Source organism: Diabrotica undecimpunctata, chromosome 8, assembly GCF_040954645.1.
Source record: "Diabrotica undecimpunctata isolate CICGRU chromosome 8, icDiaUnde3, whole genome shotgun sequence".
Classification (NCBI taxonomy): Eukaryota; Metazoa; Arthropoda; class Insecta; order Coleoptera; family Chrysomelidae; genus Diabrotica; species Diabrotica undecimpunctata.
The window spans coordinates 56,190,856-56,216,705 of record NC_092810.1 but is presented as its reverse complement, the minus strand read 5'-3'; the positions used below and the strand labels follow the sequence as shown (position 1 = coordinate 56,216,705).

At 33.1% G+C, this 25,850-nt stretch overlaps 1 protein-coding gene across 1 annotated transcript in view; it reads right to left on the bottom strand.

Moving 5' to 3' along the window:
* Nucleotides 1-2,313: 2,313 nt before the first annotated feature.
* LOC140447582 (uncharacterized) overlaps nucleotides 2,314-25,850 on the bottom strand; it is a 369,617-nt gene continuing 346,080 nt past the window's right edge. Inside the window, exon 11 of the mRNA XM_072540314.1 lies at nucleotides 2,314-8,288. Within this exon, the coding sequence (XP_072396415.1) occupies nucleotides 7,883-8,288 (406 nt within the window). The 3' untranslated portion in view covers nucleotides 2,314-7,882. The remainder of the gene's footprint in view (nucleotides 8,289-25,850) is intronic.

Sequence of the window (25,850 nt, the reverse complement as noted above, 5' to 3'; positions counted from 1 at the left end):
AAGCTTTATTCGCTGCTAATAGTTTTTCTTTTATTTCGCATATCCCTTCTCGGGATTTACTTATTGTAACTCCTAGGTATTTGAAGTATTCTACTTCTTCAAACTCAGAACTTCCTATTTTGATTTTTTCTTTCATTGGTTTTTTTCCTAATCTTAATATTTTTGTCTTTTCTTGATTTAATCTTGTCTTATTATCTCCCCTTTCTCTCTTATTTCTTCTAGCATTTCTCTCATTCTTTTTCTGTTCTGTGCAATAATAGCAATATCGTCTGCATATGCAATTATTTGACCACCTTTTGTTCTGAGATTTTCTTTGTTTATATTTTGTAGTACATATTCTAATGCAAGATTAAATAGCGTTGTTGATAAGGCATCTCCTTGTTTCATCCCTTTATTTATACTGAATTCCTCTGTCTCTCCTCTTTGTGTCTTTATGCTTATTTTTGTAGTTCTCATTGTCATTTCTATTAATTTTCTGAGTTTATGTGGAATTTTTAATTTTTTAAGTGCTATCATTAATCCGTTCCTTTTAATTGAATCAAATGCCTGTTTGAAGTCTATAAATAACATTTCCAATTCTAATTTATACTCGTTTGCTGTTTTCATTATTTGTTTTATTGTGTGTATTGCATCTATTGTAGATCTTCCTTCTGTGAATCCACATTGGTACTGTCCTACTGTCTTCTTTGTGATCTTTGATAATTTTTTTTTTATTACTGATGTCAATATTTTATATGTTGTATTTAGTAACGTTATTCCTCTATAATTTTCACAGATTTGTTGGTCTCCCTTTTTATGTACTGTTATGATCTGCCCTACCTCCCAGTCCCCTGGCATTTTCTCTTCTTTTCATATATTTTTCAATAGTGCCAGTATTTTTCCTCTTAGTTCCCATCCTATATTTTTTGTTTTGTTCTTTAATCTTTTTGTAAAAACTTTTCGTATTTCTATTTGTTCTTGCCTGCTCTATTTCCTGCATTTTTTTGTCTACCCATCTTCTTTTATTTTGCCTTATTACTTTCTTAGCATTCCTTCTTAATTTTTCATATTCTTCTCTGTCTTCCTCTTTATCTGTTTTTAGCCATTTATTTCTGGCTTGCACTTTTTTTCCTGTTATTTCTCTACATTCTTGGTTATACCATTCGTTTTTTGTTTTAGCCTGACTTTTACCTATTTGCATATTCGCACCTTCTTCTATTGATTTTTTTATCGTCTCCCATTCTGTGTTTATATCTTCTGCTTTATATTTCTCTTTTATATGAACTGTTACTGCCTCTTCATATTTTTTTCTTACTTCTTCATTACTCATTTTATTGACATTCCACTTTTTATGTTGGTTTTTTTGTTTTGTTTCAATTTTAACTTTTTGTCTTATACTGGCTGTGACCATGTAGTGGTCCGAATCTGCACACGTACTTCTGAACGTTCTTACATCTTTTATTGACTATTGTTTTCGTTTATTAATCATTATGTGATCAATTTAACTATATGTTTTCTGATCTGGTGACCTCCATGTTACCGTATGTATTTTAAAGTGTTCAAATTTTTTTGAGCTTATTAACGAATTTATTCTTGTTGCTAGGTAACATAGTCTTTGCCCATTATCATTCGTGTTTTTGTGTATTGTATGCTTTCCTGCAATTTGTTGTAAAAAATCCTCTTTTCCAATCTGGGCGTTGAGGTCTCCTAGTACAAATATGACATCTTCTTTGGGTATTTTTTATATCTCCTCTTCGACCCTATCATAAAAGATTTCTTTTTCGTCTGCATTGCTTGTTTCTGTGGGGGCGTATAAATTTAAGACTGATATATTAAATGGTTTGCTGTTGACTCTAACATAGGCCATCCTTTCGCATATTGGCTTGAAATTTATAATTTTCTCTCTTAGGTGCCTTAGTATCATGAATCCCACGCCTTTTTGCCCTTGCTTCTTTCCTCCTGAATATAACATTGTAAAGTCTTGTTTATCAATCTGTCCCTGTCCCTCCCAGCGTAATTCTTGCAGTGCTGCAATATCTATTTTATACGTTTTGAGTTATTTTCCTATTTCTAGCATTTTTCCTGGAGCTAGCATAGTTCTTATGTTCCATGTGCTTATTTTCAACTCTTTATTTTTTCGTTCTGTTGTCTTCGTCTTTTATTTTTGCTTTTCTGTCTATCTTTCTTTATTTCACTTTTGTTGTACCCGAGTTTATCTGCAGTTATTTATCTAGAGTCTATCCTCTTAACCACAGAAAATAAAACTTTAAAGAATTTGTTTAAATGCTAAATATAAACTCTAGATAAAATACCTATTTAATTAAACAATTAGTATTTTAGAGAATATGTTTATTGTAAATATAAATAATAATATAATATAAATAATTTAAAAACAATCTAAACACGTAACATCAGTAGAAACTAACTATCCTAAAAATGTTGAAAGTAGTTGTTTGGCTTCTTAAAATTGCTTCTAATAGATCTAAATGATTCGTTACAGTCTATATCAAACAGGTTAAAATAGGTTTTCTCTAGAAACCCTGCTTCATTGTAATTTAGTACAACACACGACAATATGGTGAGTCTTTAAAATTTTCAACAATGACACTCTCCTTTTCTCAATACTTTTTTTTTTCATCCACTTATGTTTCCTTGTATTATCTGAGTATTTCATTTACTTAGCGTTTGTTTTATGACATGTCTCAGATAGTGCAACTTTTTATTTTTATTGTCCATCTCTTGTTCTTGTTTTCTTCTGCGTCTATGCCGTTATAGACCTCCTTCTATAACAATACACTACACAGAGCTCTTATTTCTATTTCCATGTAGAGTAAGGGCATAGCCGGATAAGAATGTCAAAATTGTCCCAGGGGAAACGTGACCCCAAATTTTGGAATATTGCTTGGCATTACAAAAGATCAAGATTCACCAAATTTTATCACAAAATATTGACAAATAACCTCAAAATTCCATAAAATGTAAAAATCGTTTTGGCTGAAATACGCTTTAAGTTTTTACCAAAATAGATTTTGTTTTTTGTTTTCATTAAAGGTTTTTTGTGCTCTATAAAAATATTAGAACAAAATGAGAGCTGGCGGGAAATTCAAAGTGATGTGAGTGTTTAAAAGTTTTAAACGTTTTCAACGAGAAGATAATGAGATTTTATCGTCGTGTGCAATACAACATTTTTTTCTATAGCAAGACTTCAAGTTCAGGTGAAAAATAGAATTTCAAAGAAAATTGTAATTTTTAGCACAAAAATCGCAATTGTGTTGCTCCGTTGCTAGGGATATGAATTATTCGGTCAACAAATGTCAAACAAATGTTACGTTTTGGTTTTTGCGGAGAATATTGTTGCGTTTTGTGTACAAAGTGAATAAATAAAAAATGGACGGAAAAGAATTGACACAAGAAAAGAAAAACCTGCCATCAGATGTAGAAAATGCAGCGTTGGAAGCAGAAAGTTTATTGTTGCCACAAAAATCTAGGATAATGTATGAGAAAGAATACCAGTCTTTTAAAAAGTGGAAAAGCATTAAGAATATCAATGGCGTGAGTGAAAAAATACTACTCTGAAAAGTCGAAGAAAGCGATGCCATCGTCATTATCGTCGTATTATTCGATGCTGAAGCGTACGTTGTTGGTGAATAAAAATTGTGACATTTCTAAATTCAGCAAGTTAATTACCTTACTAAAAAACCTGAGTGGAGGATACAAAGCTAAAAAGTCCAAAATCCTGGAGTCAGATGACATTATTACATTTTTGTTGATGAAGGTTATTGCTATTTTTGGTGTGCATGGAGCGACTAGGTCCGATGAATTGTACAAGTTAGAAGTATTTAACGTGGACGACAGAAAATCGGTGATAATCGTTTCATTATCTGATACTAAAACCAAGCAGGAAAAGTCGTTTTGTATTACTGACAAGAAAAATGGACTGAGTTTCTTGGAAATTGTGAGAAAGTATATTGCCTTGCGCCTCAAAAACGTACCTCAAGTTTTTTGTAAATTACCGACAGCAAAAGTGCACTACTCAACCGGTGGGGATTAACACTATATATAATATCCCCAAGAAGATTGCAGATTTTTTGAAACTTGCAAATTCAGAAATGTACACGGGGCATTGTTTCCGTCGTTCTTCAGCTACTATGTTCGCAAATTCTGGAGCTGATCTAGTAAAAGTTAAACGCTGGATGGAAATCGTCATCTGTTGCAGAATCTTACATTTAAGAGTCAATAAGCAATAAGATTGCTGTATCCAAGTCTATACTTGGCGGACCAGAAAATCAATCCTGTACCTCGAATCAAGTGTTTAAGCAAACGAGTATAAGGTGTGATGCTCCAAAAATAGATATTTCTAATAATGTTTATTGTAAAATTTCAGTTGTTTTTAATTCTTAATGTATTTGAATTTGTAAATTTTATTGAATAAAAAAAGTTAAAACATTTTATTTACTCTTGCTGTTAAAGTGTCACTTTATCTACCCTTGCGGTTAAAGTGATACTTTATCTACTTAAAACAGTTGTTATAGCAACACTTTAACATTAGCTATGGAAAAAAATAACAAAAAATATTAAGATATATGTTTTAGACTTTTTTTTAGAATTTTTAGTGATACAAGTCAGTTTTTTTTTGCCGTTTATTAACTTATATTTTTAGTTAGAGATACGCTACTGTTTTAAAAGTTATTTTAATAAATAGCTGACATCAATACCTTTAATTTGGACTTTAGATGAACCATTTTGGACTCTTAAAATCAGAGTTATGTTGATTTAAAAGACGAAAATCTGATAAGAAGAAACGCTACTATTTTAAACATGATTTGATCCATCAGTCGACATTAATACCTTTAATTTGGATACCGAATGAATCATTTTCGACTCTTAGAAAGAAGTTATGATGATTTAAAAGACGAACATCTGGTTAGAATCTTCTGTTTTTCGGATATTTCGCCATTTTTTCACCGGTTTATAGTATGTTTCCAGTTAAATTAATATTCTACTAACTTTAAAAAAAACTGAAATCATGACCTTAAGTTTAACTTTAGATTTGGCCCTGTGAACCACTTAATATGAATCAAAAATTGATAATTTAATGCATTTTTTTGCTTTTTTAATGGCATTTAAAGTCTGAAATATATTTTATCGTATGAAGATTATCGTTTCCACACATAATGAATTTCAGAAATCAATTTGAAAAAAATATTTTCGATTTTTCACTAAAGTCTTTTAGTGTCGACGCAGAGCAGTATTTAGTACTCAAAATAACTTAAAAATTAAGACATATGTTATTGGTCCGATTTTGACGTTTCAGACGTTAAATAAAAGGGAAGGGGATAGAGAATATGTTGAGATAAAAAAATAAACACCTCTTCTTCTTCTTCAAGTGCCCTGTCCGTTGCGAACGTTAGCTATCAACATGGCAATTCTGATCTTCTTTGCGGCGCTTCTGAATAGTTCGACCGATGTGAGCCCGAACCACTTCCACAGATTTTGGAGCTACGACTGTCTTCTCCTGCCTGGCCCTTTCTTTCTGTCTACTTTCCCCTGGACAATCAATTGCAGTAGACGGTACTTATCGTGTCTCAATATGTGGCCTAGATATTCAAGCTTTATTTGTTTGATTGTGCTCACGATTTCTTTCTCCTTTCCGATTTTTTGGAGTACCTCTATGTTGGTGACATGTTCGGTCCAGGATATATGACAAAGGAAGAGACAAACCCTTGCTTATGAGGAGCTTTTTCATATTGTGAAATGCTGCTCTAACTCGTTTTATTCTCGCCTTAATTTCTGTGGCCTGTTCCCATTTTGCAATAACGTTGGTGCCAAGGTACACATAAGATTCTACATGGTCGATTAGTATGTTACTTATCCGTAATTGTCGAGCAGGTTGTTGCTTTTTTGCTTATCACCATCCACTTTGTCTTCTTGAAGTTGAAATAAACACTACATTGCCAAAATGGCACTATATCGTGACTTTGTTTTCATTGGTTCTATTTTGACGTTTGAGACGTTAAATGAAAAGGGAGGAAGTAGCAAATATATTGAGATATAAAAAAACACAACGACATTTACAAAAGGGCACTATGTCGTATCTTCGTTGTTATTGGTCAGATTTGAGCGTATACGTTAAATGAAAGGGGATTGGACAGACATAAATTTTTAAGAGAAAAACAAACATAGAATATTGCCAAAGGGGCAAAATATCATATTTTCGTTGGCGTCTGTCTGATTTTGATATATGAATACATCGAAATGAAAAAATTAAACAAGGTGGTACGCCATAAAGACCTTACACTCATTCTGACATTATTTTCAAACCATCGAAAGTATCTAGGTATACGCGTTTTACACACATACACATATTACACACAAACATATTCTGCACATTAGAAACATTTTTTTCGATTTCTAACTGACTTATACCACTTTAAAACTTTTGGAACATAGTTTTAGTGATCGTGCATCATATATATTTTTTTCGAGCGATCCATATTTTTTGTTATTTTTATAGGAATTTAAAAGTTTCAAACTATCAAATTAATTTGAATTTTCCGCCAATTCTCAGTTTCGTTCAAAAAGTTTTGTAGAGCAAAAAAAAACGAAATCTATTGTGGTATAAAGGTAAGCAAGTTATAGCCAAAACTCGATTTTTGATATTTTATGGAATTTTGAGATTATGTGTCAATATTTTGTGCTAAAATTTAACGAATCTTCATCTTTTGTGATGCCAAACATTACCCAAAATTTGGGGTAAAGTTTCTGCTGTGGCAATTCTGACATACTTATACGCCCTTTTAGTAAAAATCTTTTTAATATTCTAATGGTCTAATAAATGATACATATCCATATGTATAATGATCGTAAGCTTTTGAAAGTTTTTGAAGCAGTTGTATAGTGGCTCAATGGGAAATTCTGAATTGTTGAATTTCTGCTTAACTAGTTATTTTACACCAAAAGGCATAAGAAACTGTTTGTATGTTGTTTTACGAATTAAACGTACTCCAAATTTTTTTAAAAATATAATATATTTTTCAGGCCACCCCTAAAAGCCAGGTCACACGTAGTGCAAGAATATGTATGACGTGTTGCGTTTGATCATGTTGATGTAAGATGTTTGATAATTTTTAAATTGTCAATATTTTTATTTTATGATTAATTTATAAACGATAAATTTTACCAAATACTATTATTACTACCGAACAATAAATATTACTTTGTAAAATTATTATCAGTACATTCTTTATCAACTTTATTGTTTTTTAAACGTCAATATTTAAGAAATTCAAATATTGTCAAATACGAGAAACATCATTATGACCAAACGCAACATGTCATACACATTCTTGCACTGCGTGTGCCTGACTTTTAGGGGTGACCTGAAAAATGTATTATATTTTTGCATAATTTTGTGATCTGTTTAATTCGTAAAAGAGTTTTAAAATTTGTTTTCAATACATATATTAGTCCTCTACAAATAGTTACTTATGACTTTTGTTGTAAAATAATTAGGGAAGCAAAAATTCAACAATTTAGAATTTCCCACTGAGTTTCCTATGGTCTGTTTGACGATTCACCACCCTGTATATATAGTTATACAGTTAGTAACAATTTTAATAAGACAAATAAAATTGGAATAGAAACAAGAATTATATGATATCTACACCAAATTTTAGGATAGCTATTTTACTTTATTTATATACTCCTAAATAATACTATAAGTATCTTTTAAAGAAGTACTTCAGTAATATATTTGCAACAGTCTAGGATGAATTACACTTTATTTTTTTACGTCACTGGAATCATAAACAGTCATATCGAGTTCACAACACTTCACTAAGAAGCAGTTCAAAACGATAAAAAGTTACTCTTCGTATTGTACTGTAATTACCATACAAGGTTGTCAATATCTCTTATGTTCCCTGTGAGGAGGAGGTCGCGAATCACGCCATTCTCTTCCCTCTTTGTGGGGTCTACCTTCGTGGTGGTGATGATGATGGTGATGCCGCTTTTTTTCTGCACCTTTAGCACTATACACGTCAGATACAACCATTTCAGATCCGTCTCGATGTCGCTCAGTCCGATAAGGTTCATCAAGGGTTTCCTTTCTACGTAGCGGGGAGTGATTCGAGGCGTTGGCTACACGCAAACCAGCTTTGGAGCCAGCAGACTCGTGAAGATTTTCCCAGGCTTGCCGGTAATAACGGTTGAGACCTCCATTACGAGATTCCGAGCTGGAAGAATCAAAGGAGGCTACAGTGTTACAGTCAGGGGAGGCTCGATGACGGTAATGTTTGGCACTTTGGTTTCTGAAATAGATAAAAAGCATGAGTGAGTACTAAACTTTAACGTTTATATGCTGCTAAGTATAAATTAAGGGTCACATAGTAAGATATTTAAGTAATTTTTAATTAATTTATTTTTCAAGTTTTGATTATTTGAAAACTAAGTATGTTTAAAGTTTATTGAAAGTACTTAAAATAAACAATTTAATTTTCAGTAGTAATATCCCTAGAACATTGATAACAGACGAGATAATTTCATGACAATCGAAAGCTCGTTCCTTGGTAACAGCACGAAGCCGAAGGCTGAGGCTTTAGTACCAAGCAACGAGCTTGAGAAATTTGTCATGAAATTATGAGACATTCATCAATGTCCGAGGGATATTCGGCGGATAATTTTTCGAAAAAACAAATCATAACTCAATATAACGAAACATTTATTTATTAAAAGTACAGTTAGTGAAAGTACAATTATTAAAATTTAAGTTAACATTAGATTATTTATTATATTATTAGAAAATTCCATGCATATTCCCCAAATATATTTGTGACTGTAGGTTGTATTTCTGGAAATTTTTTCTTTGATTAGCGCATTTATACTTTGAACATTCTCATTGCCGAAACGTGACATTTCAAAATTTATTTGGATGAAGTTGTCAAACTCGATCGTGTTGTCATAGGGATTGAAAATTGCACTGAATGCAATTATCAGTCTAATGTTGACATGATTGGGTGAAATTGTTCCACATGACACAAAATGACGAAATTTGAATGGTTGTTAGAACAGTCGAAAAATTATCAGTTAAACAAGTTGACAATTAAACATTTTCTTAGCAAACTGTCATTACTGTATACGTCAAAAAAGTATGTATAATTATTATATCCTCGACTATCCCTGCCCATACGTTTACATTAAATGTTTGCTTTGCTAGGGTGCTGTTGAGAATGAGGATTATCTTCACTCTAATATCTGTAATTTTGTCCTTTACCGTATGATGCCAGTATTTTATGTTTACAAGTTTACTGAAAATTTTCCACTGCAACCTATTTATTTCTAACAATTCTAAAAAAGATTATAAAAAATTGCTTTTCGCTTTAAAATATTTTTTTTAATAATTTTGGTTATTGTAAGACAAAAGTTCTTATTGTAATTTTTGTAAAATGCTGATTTTAAGTATAAAATGCAAATAAACAATTAAACATGCCGAAAAAAAGGCCAATTTTAGAATTTTTCGAGACCAGTTTTCAATAGATTGTTCATCGAATTAAAAAAAAAAACAAGAAATATAAGATGAAAGCTTAAGTCACATAGTTTTAAAATGCGCAAGGATATTTTTATTTTATATTGCAAAAGTCTAAAAAGTTTTCATTTGAAACTAATTTATTCTTTCGTTTATAATAAGCAGGTTCCCGTGGTACACTTTGGGTAAATCTTTTACTTTAATTTGCAGGATCATATTTTTTTAATTAAAACAAGGTTTGTTGGTAAGAAAGACTGACTTACGAAACATGAATTTTTTTTTTTTTTTTTTTTATTTTTTTTTTTTTTTTTTGGGCATAGACTTTTAGTCATTCAGCCAGACTCAACATGGTAAAAAAAAGATTGTCTGAGTTTATATTAAAATTAAAATAAATATACAAAACAGGTAAACAGGGTCACTCTCTTCTCGCCTAGGGGCCCATCAAGGCATTTTTTTTTACATACAACACTAGGCCACGGTAAGAAAGGAATTTAAACAATTGGGTTAGAGACAAAGGTTACGTTATTAACTAATGTATAATTATTCACATGGTTATTTTACTATCTTTTAAAAACATAACTAATAAATCATACACTGCTCTCGAGTCTAATGATAATAGGTACTGAAGGTTCCAAGGGGCTAATATATTGTGTTTATGTAAATTATTTATTAATCTGGATGAAGTTATAATATTTCTGGGGCAACTGAAAAATATATGATCTAGGTTTCCTTCTTCTGTACAAAATTCACATTGATCATTATCTAAAACCTTAAGTTTAAATAAATGTTTGGGGTAACAAGCGTGCCCAAATCTCAGTCTTATGATCGTTATATATCTCAGTCAAATAAAATTGCATATTTAGAAACTACTTGAGTTAAGACCGGTTTTCACGCTATGTCTTATTGTACGTTTTGTTGGATAGGACAAATCCTATACAATAAAACGTGGCATGTAAACAGCAAAACGTACGTCTTGTCGAATCGAAATGAAATCCAAGGTCAGATCGTAGAAATGATGGGAGGAGCATAGTTTTGCGAGAACTGATAGGATAAAACGTTACGTGAAAATACATGTTCAGACAAGTCGTCCGATCTTGACTTATTTGACGACTAGTTCCACTGCTGTTTGTTTCATTTTTCCAAAAAAAAAGCCTAATAATGTCAGATTTGCGGCAATGCACCCACGATTTTCTCGGGGAATTTATCGGAAAAGTTTTTAAGTAGTTATGTTTTAAAACCAAGTAGATTGCATTACAGGTTTCAGGAATTATTTGGCTCAACGCTGGTTTGGATATTATGATTGTGAACTCCAAGTCCTTGACGCTGCGTCCTGTTGTAAGATATCTGAGAGTTGATGTGAGTCTTTCATGGGGTTTAATGGCTTTTCTCCTGAGGTGTCTTATTTCAATATGTATGGTGTTACCAACTCTAGCAATTGACAATAGGCTGAGGTGTCCATTCGCAAATAATTGCGCCAGTCATCTGGTTCGCCTCTTTTAGTAACGAGACGTGGGAATACTGGCTTCTTTTTAGAAGCGCACTCTCTTGATCATCTTGTCTTTTCCCTCTTCATCCCCTTTTTCCTCAGTCGTAGTATCTTTATAGTTGAAAAAATAAAAGAAAGCAGCCGTGTTTCCTCCATAATAACAAAAAAACACTAAACAAACTTCACACAACTCAAGACTCAAGACAAGAATTAGAAATGAGGTAGAAAACGGAAGGAAAAACGTAGTGTGTATACACTGGACAAAACGTACATTTTGTCGTACGTTTTATATCACCCACAAAACGTACAATAAGACGTAGTGTGAAAACGAGCCTTTAAGTTTGCATCCCATATTTTTTGTTTTTTTTTTAAGTTCGATGTCGAACCTATTGAAAAATGGCTTTTTTTTATCATTTTTAATTCTTTCTTTGAATTTTACGCTTAAAGTAAGCATTTTACGAAAAAATCACAACAATAACTTTCGCATTAGAATAACTCAAATGTTAAAAAAAAGTTTTAAAGCGAAAATAGCAATTTTTTATAAGTTGTTAAAATTGTTATAAATAAATAGGTTTCCATTAAAAATTTTTCGTAAACTTTTAAAAGTGGCATATTGGCTATTCTATTTAGTAAAACAAGTTTCAGCTTGTGAGTAAACAGGTTGCTTTATAAAAAAAAGGAGTTGACTAATGAAGCGTGGATTTTGATTACATAAATATTGCATTAGTTGTCAAAAATGCTTTCGGCTATCTGAATCATCCTCATTTATTTTCTGGACATTGTAAAATTTATACAGATGATATATTTTTTAGTATGTATACGTAATAAGAAAACAGTTAGAAATTTTTTTGTTTAAAATAAAAATTGACTTGTCTCGGGATTTGTCCAAAAGTCGAATATTCTCGAGAAAATTAATTTATTTTATAATGTTACCCCTCATTGTATATTTATATACATTTACTTTCCCGTCTTCCTTTTTTGCTTTTCCTAATACGCCTATTTTTCGTTAGTTAATGGACCTTAATTTCGCTTGATGTTTATAGAATCTTATAGATCACATAATAATAAAAGTAATTATAATAAAGTCCAAGATATGACATCTGAGGTAAATAGGGCGTGTAATGCGGATGGAACCAAATAACTCAACTAGAAAAACGCTCCGTGGTAGACCCATTAGTCAGAAAAGAAGTTGAAGATCTATAACAACATTTCTTGATAACATCGATGAAGACCTAAGAAATATGGAAATAATTTTTTGGCGGAGAAGGGCGATTAATAGGGACTACTGGAGAGAAATTCTTAAGGAGGCTAGGCCACGCAGGGTTGAAAAGCCAGAGTGATGATGAATATAATATAGCTATCCTGTGGGAGTTTTTTATCAGTTTTTCTATCAGGCGAGAATGGGGATGCTCTCTGAGCATTCATAGCGTCAATTACCAGATAGTAGCAAAGATACCAACGGTGGAACAAAAAACGGACACCTGGGAGTAGATATAAATGCACATATATCAAAACCAATTTATATTTTGTGTCTGCCTGGGGATTGCTATTGTACGTCTAAAGTTGGACGCAAAAACATACGGATTGACGGTGGAAGAATGCTGAGGAAGCAGATCCCTATTATACAAGCAGCTACAGCTCAACCACAAGAACAAATACAAGCGAGCCAAACATTACCAAGACCTCCAATCGCTAAAGATGCTACCCTGTATTATCAGCCAGCGCTCGATCAAGAAGGACAACCGAGGCAGCACATGCAATGGATTGTGTCTATTAATAAAAAATTTAAGCACTTATAGAACAACATGACAAACCTCGGTCAAGAAACGAGTGGCTATCGACAAAATCTTAAACATAACACCGCATAAACTGAGGGAACCAGAAATGCACGTAAACCACCTTTCTAAGGACAAAAAATACGCACCTAGATGGGTAAATCTTTACATGGACAACATCCAAAGAAGGTCAGCTAAAGCAAGGCAAGCATGGCTTAGTAGGACAGATTCTTCATCAAGAGATATCTATCAAACTGGAATTTCCCCGTGACAACCATCTCCCATATTATCAAAACGTTCCTGGGAGTATAGTTGTGAATAACTACTACAAGCTATACTAGAATCGCATTCTAGTATAGCTCCCAGACCAGTATAGACCAGATCTCATATTAGTTAAAAATAAGTTAACGAGACAAGACAAATCGCCAAGTGCAGATATCTGGAAATTCAAATACGGAGATAATGGAGAGTGGAAGGTATCCAGATAATACTTATTATTCTCTCTTCTACTGGAGTCATTCCAAAGAACCTCCTATAAAACATAAAAAGCTGCATAAACATATCTATATGACCATGCAGAAAGCTGAACTACTCTCAACATCCATATGTGTATAAAATTTTTTAAGAGATACTCCAGCATACCAAGTCACATAGGGCTCGATAACATGTATAGAGCACCAGAGCTCAATCTTTTGATACTGTATCTATCTAAGATAAGTGAATTTTACCCTTAAGGCGGGTTGACACGATCCAAGTGTACTTGGTTAAAGTCTGCTTGGATGTTGCGCGCGCAACACTTGGAAGCTATTTTGATCGTGTCACCTGTTCATCCAAGTACACTTGTATCAAGAGGTTCTATCCAAGTTAAGTAGGACGCTGGCCAACTTCCTTGGATGCAAGAAGTGGTATTGTAAAATTAAAATGGCGTTGGTGTCGAAAAATCGAAAACGAGAAAGTAAACATAAAAAGTAAATGGTCTGAAAGGGAGAGTATTAGATTCATGGAGTTATGCGAAGCTTAAGAAGCATTATGGAATGTATGGATAAAGGAATATAAAAATAAGGATGCTAGAAATGCGGTATTTTTTCTTTTTTATTCCTTTTTTCTGGATTCGAAGCTCATGTATTAACATATCAGCAATCACTAGAACAACTTTCACAATCACTTCCGCCATCTTTACAATGGTTATTGGACATCCAAGACATTTAACGGTGGCAACCAACTTGGTACAAGTACACTTGTACAAGTCCACTTGGTCCAAGTTGGAATCCAAGCATTCTTGGACGTGTCAAACCGCCTTTACAGTGGCTAAATCTGGATAAAGCTATTAACGATAGCCAAAGCAATACAGTGGATGCAAATTTTGATAAATTCTTTGTTAAACTTAAATTATTATTTCGCACTAATTATAAAATGATTTATAAGCGTGTCACAATTTAAACTGTTAAAAAAATATAAATTCAAAGGCACATTATAAGCTAAAAATCGTGCTACTATTTTAGTGCAAGGCGATGCATGCAGTGCAGTGCGGGTTTCTCTCAAGCCTTTATCTCACCGTTTTTAAATGCTAATTCTTCAGGTACTCGCTAAATTGGGTTGGAAAAGTAACCGGCCCTATGCGACCGATAGCTTCGAGAGAACTCCCTTCGGCCTATTTGTTGGTCGGGAAAAGGTAGAGCCAGCAGGGTGTACCATCGGGATGGCATTGCACTGGGAGAGGGTAGTCGATGGGATGATCGAGTTGAGGCACCCGCACTGCGACCGCATCGATAAAGAAAACATAACAAATTGTTAACAAACTTGTCTTAGTAAGAATATATATTGAATTGTACTGTATGGTTTTAAATTCTAAGAAGGCATATTAGATATTAAGTCACGGATTAGAATTACACATAAATTCACTTTTTTAATACATATGATAGGTTGGACTAAAACAATACACAACAATTAAAAAAAATTTTGTACTAACGGTATAACTAACATAAACTTTAAAAGCAACACCTTAAAATTGTAAGGTAAGTAAAAAATATATTGCACAACAGATTTGGTGATTTTTTACACAATAGTTAGTATAAAAGGCGAATTTACTTAGAGGATTGATATCTGCATTACGGACTTTGTTATATATTATAAGAAATCTAGATAACGTATTGTTGTGGGATATACACTGGTCATAAGTCCGCGCCCTGCTTCCTTTCTATCAAATTTAAATTCTGGACTAAGTAAGATGTCTGTTCATTATTTTTATGATGTTGTAGTGACCTTAACCCTTTCCATCCGTGCCTACACAATTGTGTAGGCTATTTTTAACGTACCCTCGTATACGTACAGCGCAGTTTTAAACGTTCCGAACGAGCGACGATAGTTGCGTAGGTATCACAGAACAACGTTGAATCATATCTGGGCCACGTGCTTTTGGGTTGGCGGGATATTAGTATGAATTCGTTCTTCACGATGGAAGGCCGAAATTTTCGTCAAAAATGTAAGTATGTTTTTATAGTAAAGAAGCTTGTTTTTTTAAACCAGTGTGTTGCATTTAATATTAGCCATAATATTAGGCATAATCTAGCCAAATAATTGCAGTGTTTTCTTGTTAAATTTTAACACATTTTTTTAGAAAATTAACTTTCTATTTCTACTTACACATTTGTGCAGGTTGTGATTAACTGTGTTTTTTGTTATTATTTATTTTAGATTTCTTGGACAAGCAAGAAGAAATCTATGAACTTCTTAATATGATGGATTAAGACTCAGAGGTAGAAGGTTTTAGCGACGATTCGGATGCTGACCCTATATGGCAGACAGGGGTCAGGAACCTACTAGGATTCTGGCAGAAAGCGATGACGAGTCGGATAGTAGCGACCAGGAAATTCAGCCGCCAAAACGAAAACTTGGCAAGAAACGAACCTATTCTATATGAATTTGAAAATTAACCACAGCAAAATCATGAAAATAAAAAAAAAGAAGAACAAAAATGTTCTTGGTCAAAAGCCGTTCGTTTTACCAGTGTCGAAGATAAACCAAAGAAAGAAAATTTGTTTGCAAACCAACACGAAATATTGGAAGTATTGAAACTCCTCTAAAATATTTTTCAAGCGACCTTAGCCTTAGATTTTTGACCAAGCAGCCTTATATTCTAATACGTATTCATTGTCAAAAAAAGGGAAAGCATTAAATACGACAGCAGCTGAAATCAAAAGACTATTCGGAGCCCATTTGCTCTTTGGTTGTACTCGGTATCCTCGTTTATTCTGGTATTGGAAAGCTGGGTTAAAAATATATTAATATTCTGGTATGGGAAAGCATTTTGTTAACACAAATTCTTCCCCTGAGAATCGTCAAAATAACAGGCCATGGAAAGTCCAACCTGTCATAGATGCTGTACAAAATGCATGTGTTCAAATTGAGAGATCAATAAACAATTACAGCATTGACGAAGAGATGATTCCTTTTACTGGTCGGTGCTCTTTACGTCAATATGTAAAAGGCAAATTACGACCAGTAGGATTAAAAAATTTTGTACTGGCTTCATCAACAGGTACGGTTCTCGATTTTGAGATATACAAAGGAAAACAAGTTCCTCTTTCAAATGCGGAATATGGACTTGGACCTTCTGTAGTCTTGAGATTAACAACATCATTGCCAGAAAGATTGTTTTGCACTTTGGCAGGTATTTTACTTCACCTCGCTTAATAGATAAGCTTTGTAAACTAAAAATATATGGAACTGGAACCGTAATGAACAATCGAATCAAAGTTAACTTTGTGCCAGATAATCCACATTTTGGATCTTGCTGTGGTAAATTCTTGGATGCAATATAGAGCTAACTGTCAAATGAATAATATTCCTAAACAAAAGGTAAAGGATCTCCTATCCTTTCGAATGGAACTTGCAGAAACATTACTGGCAACCCCTATAGGGCTGCAATGCCAGCTGAAGATAAAAGGTTGGATAGCTTTAAGCATTTTCCAAATGTAGATCAGCTAACTACAGCCAGATTTTGCCGCAGAAGCACTTGCAAAAGTAGAACGCGAGTCAGGTATTTAAAATTTAATGTTTATTTTTGCCTAACAAAGGATCAAAATGGTTTTTTGTATTTTCATACACGGTAGATTTAATATTTTGTATTACCTAAAATAAAACCTATCATATACAATTGTGCGGGTACCTTTTTTTTAAACATTGTGTACATAGATTTTTTTTAATATTTGTTCTATTATAAGTAACCTCCAAGTATCATTTGCACTAAATTTTACCAAGTTCTGAAGAAAAAATTATGTTCAGGTCTGAAAGGGTTATTATTCAAAATAGTATATCGTCGCCATTTAATAAAATTACTTTAAATAGAATCGTATGGCAAGCAATATTTCAATTGAAGGTTTTTCTATTACTTACAGTGTACTTAGTTTTATACAGTCGTCCACAGTCTAATTAGAGTATTTTTTGGTTCATGATAGCATTTGTTTCTTCATTCGTTCAGTTAGAAGCTGTTTTTTCTGTGGACGCATTGCTCTTCTATCATTCTCCAAAAGTTTTTTCCGAACAATTGAGTCATAAATCACTACACCTAATGCTGCTAGATCTTGTTAAAGCTCTTGGCTTGTTTTTCTTGGGTTAAATTTGCTCTTTCGAAATAAAAATCTTTGTTGGTGTTGTTTTTCTCTTTCTTCCTTATTTTCCTAACCTTTTTACATCCATTGGTGCCGTTTCTCATTTATGCTTCAAAATCTTGCTTACTACCACCTGACTCACTCCTCACGTTCCTGCGATTTCTCTTTGTGACATAGAAGTGTGCACTTAACGTGATAATCTTTTCAGGCTTCCTAAGCCTAATATCCATGATAGCATTAAACGAAACAAACTCACTAATTACCGTAAACAACACAAAATAGTACAAAACAATACAAATTTAGTGAAAATGTCCTGAAACACCCTCAAATAAAAGACAGAGAAAAGTAAAGTTATGTTTTCAATGCTTGGTCAGTTGTAAATGTCTGGAAGTGTTGCCAATTGTGAATAATAAAAAATGTCACAATGATTTCATTAATTTGCACAATACTGTAGTATATTTCTAATTATTTAGTAGTGTTTAGCTTCTATGAACAATGCTCAAACTAGTTAGTTTATTTTGTGAATCCAGAGTACTCTGAAGAAATTCATTAGATTTTTGAAGTTATACTTCTATACGCGCGCTCCACGTTGGAAATTTGTACGGGAGTGAATCTGTGAAATCATTACATATGTAAGATAATGAGTATGAGAGAGACAGGAGATATATTTTCTCTCTCTTCCTCTCTCAAAAATAAAAATGTTCCTTTTGTATATATATTTAATATTATGTATATTATTTATATATTATATATATATATATATATATATATATATATATATATATATATATATATAATATAATATTTATTAATATTATTATTTATGTGATATGTTTTGTATGATCTATTAAATGTTAATAATTATTTTAGTCTTTTGTATTTCTAAATAATAATCTCAATAAATCACTGTAAGACCGAGAACTGTCAATTTTGAAATACGTTTGTGTCATATCTAATTGGCAAATGTTTTACGTGTTTAGTTCATACGCTGGTGTATGTGAGTTCGAATCCCAATATGAATTTACTTTTTTATTTTTGAAATATTTAAAAACCCCACGTTCATTTTATTAAATATATGTAATATACGCAAAAATGCTAAATTTTAAAATAAAATGAAAATTTACAACATACTCCGAGGTGTTGGTTTTTGAAGTTATACTTCTATACGCGCGTTCGACTTTGGAAATTTGCACGGGAGTGAATCGGGAGTAACAAGCCTCCTTAGGCATGTTGTTACAAAAAAAATATTCTATTTTTATAAATTAAAGGTAGTATAGTCGGACCAGCTCTTTAAGATTTGGTTTAAATCCAATATATACCCGGAGAGTGGGGTGGGTAAAATGTTATGGCCCAATTTTATCGAATAATGCCGCGTATCAGACCATTAGCCATAACCCAGCGGAGGTGTTGTTGTCACCTATCTATGGTTGTCACCTGTCAAGAACTACACTCCGTCCGGCTCGCGGAGATAAGAATACGGCCGGGGTTAGAAAGTCCTGCCTGTCGTAAAAGGCGACTAATGGGTAGGAATAGGGAGGTGGAGAGCCGTCGTTTGAGGTGTCGGGTTGGTAGAAACGCACACGGTCGCTTCGGCGACACGGTCACCGGTCTACATTCCTAGTATCCGAGACGAGACTACTCGTGGGACCACTCTACTCCCATTCCAAAAGAGCCTGGTGAGGTTGAACGTGCTGGGCCCGTAAATACCTCTCCTGACCTCGGTCAGGAGGGGTGTGGATATACTGCTCCTGACGGCGGTCAGGAGTGGTGTAGGTGTCCCGGCATGTACCCACCGGGAGATCCAAGAGTGGTAGAGGAGAGATCCTCGGCGGCGACCTGTCTACGTGTGAGGTGGAAATTCCTCCGCCTGCCGAACCTACCCGCCCGTAGTGTGGGAGTAACGGGTAGGCAAGGTACTCACAACACAGGTACTACGGGGAAGGTGGAGCCCCCGCGAGTCGTGTGTAGTAGACGTGTCGTGGTAACCCTACGTCTTTGGTACGCGCCCCGTGGCACCTTCACTTTGGTGTCGGACTCGTAGGGGCAGAGGTTTCACTAACGGGCGTATGCCGAAAGGCCAGGTAGCCCAGGGTCCTGCCAGGTTTTTACTTGGAGGGCACGCACTTAAGTCATGTCAAGAACTACACTTTATGTTTATAGTTTAAATTTTTATTCAATAGTGAAGTTAATTGTAAGAATGCTTAGAGCAAATAATATGGATTATTACCATAATTTGAATAACCCCAGCGTATATATATATACCTTAGGTGTACACTACTTTATCAACGGTAAGTTTCTAACTTAATAATTATATTACACCGTTTGTATTTTGTGGTAAATTATTCCTACTAAGTTTCTAACACTAACTTAACTAAATTAAATAAACCTTGTAATCTATACCCCTAATTAGTAACTAAACATCTAACTTTACTTGTGATCTAACTTAATCTACTTATACTTTAAACTACTAATTATAATTTAAGGTTACTTTTATTTCAGATATCAATAGTTTAAATTATCTAAACGTCTGGTGGAAGAGAAGGTTATTATAAATACATCAGTTGTATGTAACCACAGATAAACTATTTGAATATGTGACTAGTATTATCCCAAATATGATAAGGTAGACAAGATGGTTGCAGGGAAGGTAAAATGGTTCATTCTCACCAAGTTTATTGTTCACTTTCCTTCTTAGGGTCTATAGCTTGGTCTTCTTTATATCCAATAACCCCACAATCAGCTTCTGGAAGTTGTAGATCCAAACGACGAACAGCTTGTATGGAAGCCAATAAAAAGTAAACACCAGATAGAAGATTTGAAGAAGGAGACGAATATAAAATAAAAGTATAAGGTCATTGATGTAAGGTGACCTTAATGTAAAATAATTCTCAATCAAGAATTTAATCCGCCATAAGCGCCTATTTTACAAATAGAATTGATTCCTGATCCTGTTGAGGTGAAATTGAGTTTTAAATCCAGAAATTTTCTGTATATTCAGTACCCTTGGCACATGTGAACCCAAAAATCTCAACTTTTTTTCCTCAAAAAAAAAACAACTCAAAAAACCCACAAATCCAACTTTTAAACGAACTGATGACAAGATATCCTGTCTCCAACCTATTAGGACCAACAATTCAAAGTACAACTTTTAGTTCCATGAACCAATAAATTGACCTTTAGAAGTTGATGTCAAATAACCTGTAAGAAGAGGCTAAATGTCATGTCACTCAAGATAAGCATACCCTGCCATTAACCTAACATGTGACAGTTTTGATAAAGAAAACATTTGATAAGAAAACAATAACCTCAAGAAGAACAATTTGAAAGATACTACCAGAAGAAAAATTAATTAATATTAAACAATAACCTAAATTAACTATAACTAAGTAAGTTTTTATAAAATAAATTCAAAGCCAATTTATTGTCTATTTTATTTCTAGTTTCATTGAACACATAAGGAAAATAAACAAAGGAAATATTAAACCTGTGACAATGCTAAATTATAAATTAAAACTTGTAAATATCTCAAGAAAGTTCAAATGTGTACTTATATACACAACAAACAACAATTAAATATTGTATTTGTCAATGTCAGATAAATTGACAGTTGTATCACCAAACAATTTTTTTTTATTAATATTGTTATCATGGTAAATTAAACATATGCGTAAGTAAGTTATATATATTGTCATTTTTAAATACTTATGAATATTGCATTTTAATTTGTATTGTATTATTATATTGAATTATGTTGCAGTGTATTGTATTGTATTTTTATGTTAATAACAAAATTAACAATGAATTTTACTGCAGAGTACGTATAAAAATTTTTTTTTAATTCAATTCCTTTTATACATATATGAAAATAAAAATATACATTTTCATTGAAATATTGATTCAATCCTTCATTTACTTACTATACTCCTATTACAGGTCAAATGTTTATATACAGCAAACGATGCACCATATACCTGTATACCTAATTATTTTTCTCTTTCTGCCCTCTCTTATCTATAGCATTACATATTATGTAATGATTGTGCAGATTGACTCCCATATAAATTTTTAACGACGAACGCGTGTATAGAAGTATAACTTCTACCGGCAGTCCCACTGGACTGCCACACCCTTTTTTTTATTTAGATCTGGCAAATATATGACGTGATCGACATTTTTAAAAATAAAAAAATCCCTAAGAATTAGAATTAAATTCTCCAGTCCAAGTGTCGTGTAAAAAAGCTCAAGAATGTGATCAAGATTTTTAGCCTTTCAAGAATATCAAATTATTAGGGGTAGTCTACACTTGTTTCTACATTTTGTAGTAGAATAATGGACAATTTTCATTTTGCAAAGGTGCGACTAAATCCCTTAAAATATTTTAAAAGAAGAGCTTTCATATAATGTATTACCTGCCATATGTACTATTAACATAAATTAGTTTTACAAAATACCTGTCGTTCCTGATTGTAAATGATTACTTCACTAGAATATTTTAAAATCAACGTGCAGATACAAAGCTGCTAAGAATAGAATTTATCTGTAATATAAATATACCTATATAGGTACAGAAAGTATGCTTCTTTTGGAACGTTTGTTTCTTTGTGAATTTACATATTATTTAAGTTTGCGTAGTTTATCTAGGCATACGAATAAAAAAAAATAGTTTTAAGAATAGCCAAGCGCATTCTGTAGTTTGTAAATATTAAACAGTAATTTACGCCATGTGTTTCTTTTTTCATTTCTACTGTTTTCATTACATTATATGTTATTTTTTCTCTTCCTTTCTTTGCAGCTTTTATTAATAGTACAATTACTACGAATATATCAGAAATTAACACAGTAACGAAACCGTTAGAGAAAAGTCGTATATATAATCCAGACTGATCGAAAACATATTTATATAACAATGCAACCAAAACCAATTTATATAATAGTGCAATAAGATTGCACAAAGATATAATATGTATACAAATCAAAAGGGGAATTAGATAAAGAAAACCGTTATCTGCCAAACTTTTTGGAGTAGTTCGGGAACATGTTTTCAAATAATTGGAGTGAGACGCCAAAAGAATGAATGTCGACGGCGAAATGTTCTGCCACCTATAATTTGCGAACGACATAGTTCTAAAGGCAGATAACTTAAAGTATATTGGAACTATACTTACTTAGGATTTTGTTGGAAGCCTTTGAGCAAGATCTCTGGTTTAGACTATTGAGTTTTTTTTCTATTTTTACTTATTCTATGATGTCACATTTTCTTTTCATCTTAATGTTAGCTAGCATTGTCGGTTTTTATTCTTCTTCTTCTTCTTTTTCTATAGACATGAATCTGTCTGTTTTTCAATGTGCCTCCAGTAAGTTGTCATTCCATCGTTTGCGTGGTCTTCCTACTGATCGTCTTCCTATTGGGGAACCGTCTCTTGCCGTCTTTACTACTCTATTTTTGGTCATTTGGCTTATATGATCGTTCCATTCTATTCTTCTATTTCTCACCCAGTTTTTGATGTTCTCCACCTTGCATCTATGTCGTATATCTGTACTTCTAGCTCTGTCCCATAGTATCTTACTATAAATTTTTCTAAGTGTTTTCATTTCTGCTGTTTCTAACATCCTTTCTGTTCTCTCTTTGTCAGGTCTTGTTTCTGCCGCGTATGTCATTATTGGTCTGATGACTGTTTTGTAAATTCTGCCTTTCGTTTCTTTCGCGATATTTTTATTTCTCCATATTGTTTCGATTAGGTAGCCTGCGGCTCTGTTTATTCTATTCACTTTATCTTCCACTTCGGTTTCGAGCTTTCCGTAGCTAGATAATGTGATGCCTAGATATTTAAACTCCATCACTTGTTCTATTATTTGACCTTCCAGCTTCAATTTACATCTTAGTAAATTTGCTGTTATAACCATGCATTTTGTCTTTGTTGGGGAAATTAACATGTTAAATTTTCTGCGCCTATTACATTTTGCCATGCTTCTTTAGAAATTAATATGGATTCATCGATAAATGTTTGCCTCAGCTCTGCAAAACTTCCTGGTTTAGTTTTATAAATTTTACTTTTCATTCATTACTACCTAATCTACCACTCCATCATCCGGGAATGTCTGATCTAAATAAAGCTGAATATTTACATCAAAATGAGCTGGAGTTCCGTTTTGCTGAAACCATATCGTATTAAAATTGGCTCCAAGCTTGTTTTTCATGGCAGGTACAAATTCATTTCTAAGTAGCATTTCATAATTATTGCTTATTTAATTTTCTTTAATAAAAAATGGCCCAGTTAACTGAGTACCCACTTTACCCGACCACACATTTAGATTTTGTGGACTTTAGTATGGAGTATGGTTTTCACGTATCTATTGTGGTTTTACCTTACTCCAATACTTTAAATTTTGACGATTTACATTACCACACAGCGTCAATATTGCTTTATCGGAAAACATATATCTTCTTAAAGAAATCCTCGTCAGTTACAATTTTATTCATTATTACCTCCATAAACCATAATATAAGGCCGTATTTATCTTCATTTAATTCTTAAAACAACTGGATTTTGTAGAGTTTAAATGAATTATTATATAATACACACAAGAATGAACTACATAATGCATTTGTGCAGTTCTGCGTGAGGATGTATGTAGATCTTCAACGAAACTATGCATTAAATCTTAAATTGTATTATAACAGTTTTTGGTCTACTTGTTCGAATGCTATCTTTTACTTGTCCAGTTTCTTCAAAGCACTGTACAATTTATTTTTTTTATTGTCGTCTTACAAATAGGAGAATGGTCTGTAAAAGTATAGTTAAACAAGTTGGCTACTTCACTATAAGATCTTTTTCTATCGAAGTAGCACCTCATCACAAAAAACTGCAATTCGCTCTTCTTCATTAAAATCGATCTTTATTGTAGAGCTTTTATTCTTCCTGTGGTGCCCTGTCCAATTAGTGGATGTTGGCGACAATTCCGGCATACTCCTCTCGGTCTTGTGTGGCTCTAAAGAGTCCATGGGCATCAACGTTTGTCCAGTTCCTTATGTTTTTAAGCCATGAGTATTTCTTTCTTCCAATGCCCCGTTTTTCTTCTATCTTGCCTTCCATAATAAGCTTTAAGAACTGGTACTCGAAATATCGAAATATATGACCCAGATAAGCAGTTTGTCTTCTTTTTAATATTGGCGTTCTCGTTCTCTGCCCATTCGATTTAATACTTCGACATTTGTTGTGTGATCTGTCCAGGGAATTTTAAGTACTCGTCTAAATACCCACATTTCAAGGGGTCCAATCGGTTCATCACATTGGCCTTTAAGTTAAGGCTGCTGTTGCTTAGCAAGATTCTCATATTACTAAATGCTGTTCTGGCTTGCTCAATCCTACTACGCATCTCTATGTCTGGATCTAGATTTTCAGTTATCCAACTACCGAGATATCTGAACTTGGGGACCTTTTGGATGTTCTTATTGTTTACTTTTATATTTAATTGCATATTTCGTGTTCTGCTAACCACCATTACCTTCGTCTTGTCTATATTAATCTTCAAGCCCAGTCGTTCTCCTTCAGTGTTTATTCTATCTATTAGTCGTTGTAGCGCTTCTTGGCTATCAGCTATTATAACTGTATCATCATCATCATTTTGATTCTATCTTCAGTGTCACTTAAGGCTCTATTGAAAATCGTTTCAGAGTAAAGATTAAAAAGGAGGGGTGGCAGAACCTGTGGCAACCCTGTCGTACACCTTTTTCGATTGAGAAATATGATGTAGATTCCAGTCCTACTCTCACAGATGCTACTTGATTCATATAAAGGTTCTTTATGATTTTAAGGTCATTCTCATCTAGAGCTTTTAAAAACACATAAAACAACTGCCAGTTTTATGGATTAATCTTAAAATCATAGCATTCTATGTTTACTGAATTACTTCAAAATTATTTGGCACTGGGAAGTTTTACTTATTTAAGACCTTCGTGACTAGATAAAATACAGTATATAGAGTATTGTATTTAAAAAACCTATTATAAAAGTGACTAATTATATTAGAAAAATGGTAAATCTGACAACATTGCAAACAAATTTGAAATCTCCATATTGCAGAACTTTCCAGATATTTGATCCACTCTATATTCTTCTTTGTTTGGTGCCTATTCGTTTCGAATATTCGCGATCATTCTGGCTATTATTATTTTATTAACTGATGATTTAAATAAATTAGTTGTTGCTGTGGAGAACCATTTCCTCAGATTTTTTAACCATAATATTCTTCTTCTCCCAATTCCTCGCTTTCCGAATACTTTGCTGTGAAGGAATATTTTCAGTAATCTGTATTTAGTGCCGCCTCTCATTATGTGTCCGAGATATTTTAACTTTCTCCTTTTAATCGTATACATCACTTCTCTTTCTTTCCCCATTCTTCGTTGTACAGTCTCGTTGGTTGTCTTGTCCGTCCATGATATCCTTAGGATTCTTCTGTATAGCCACATCTCTAAG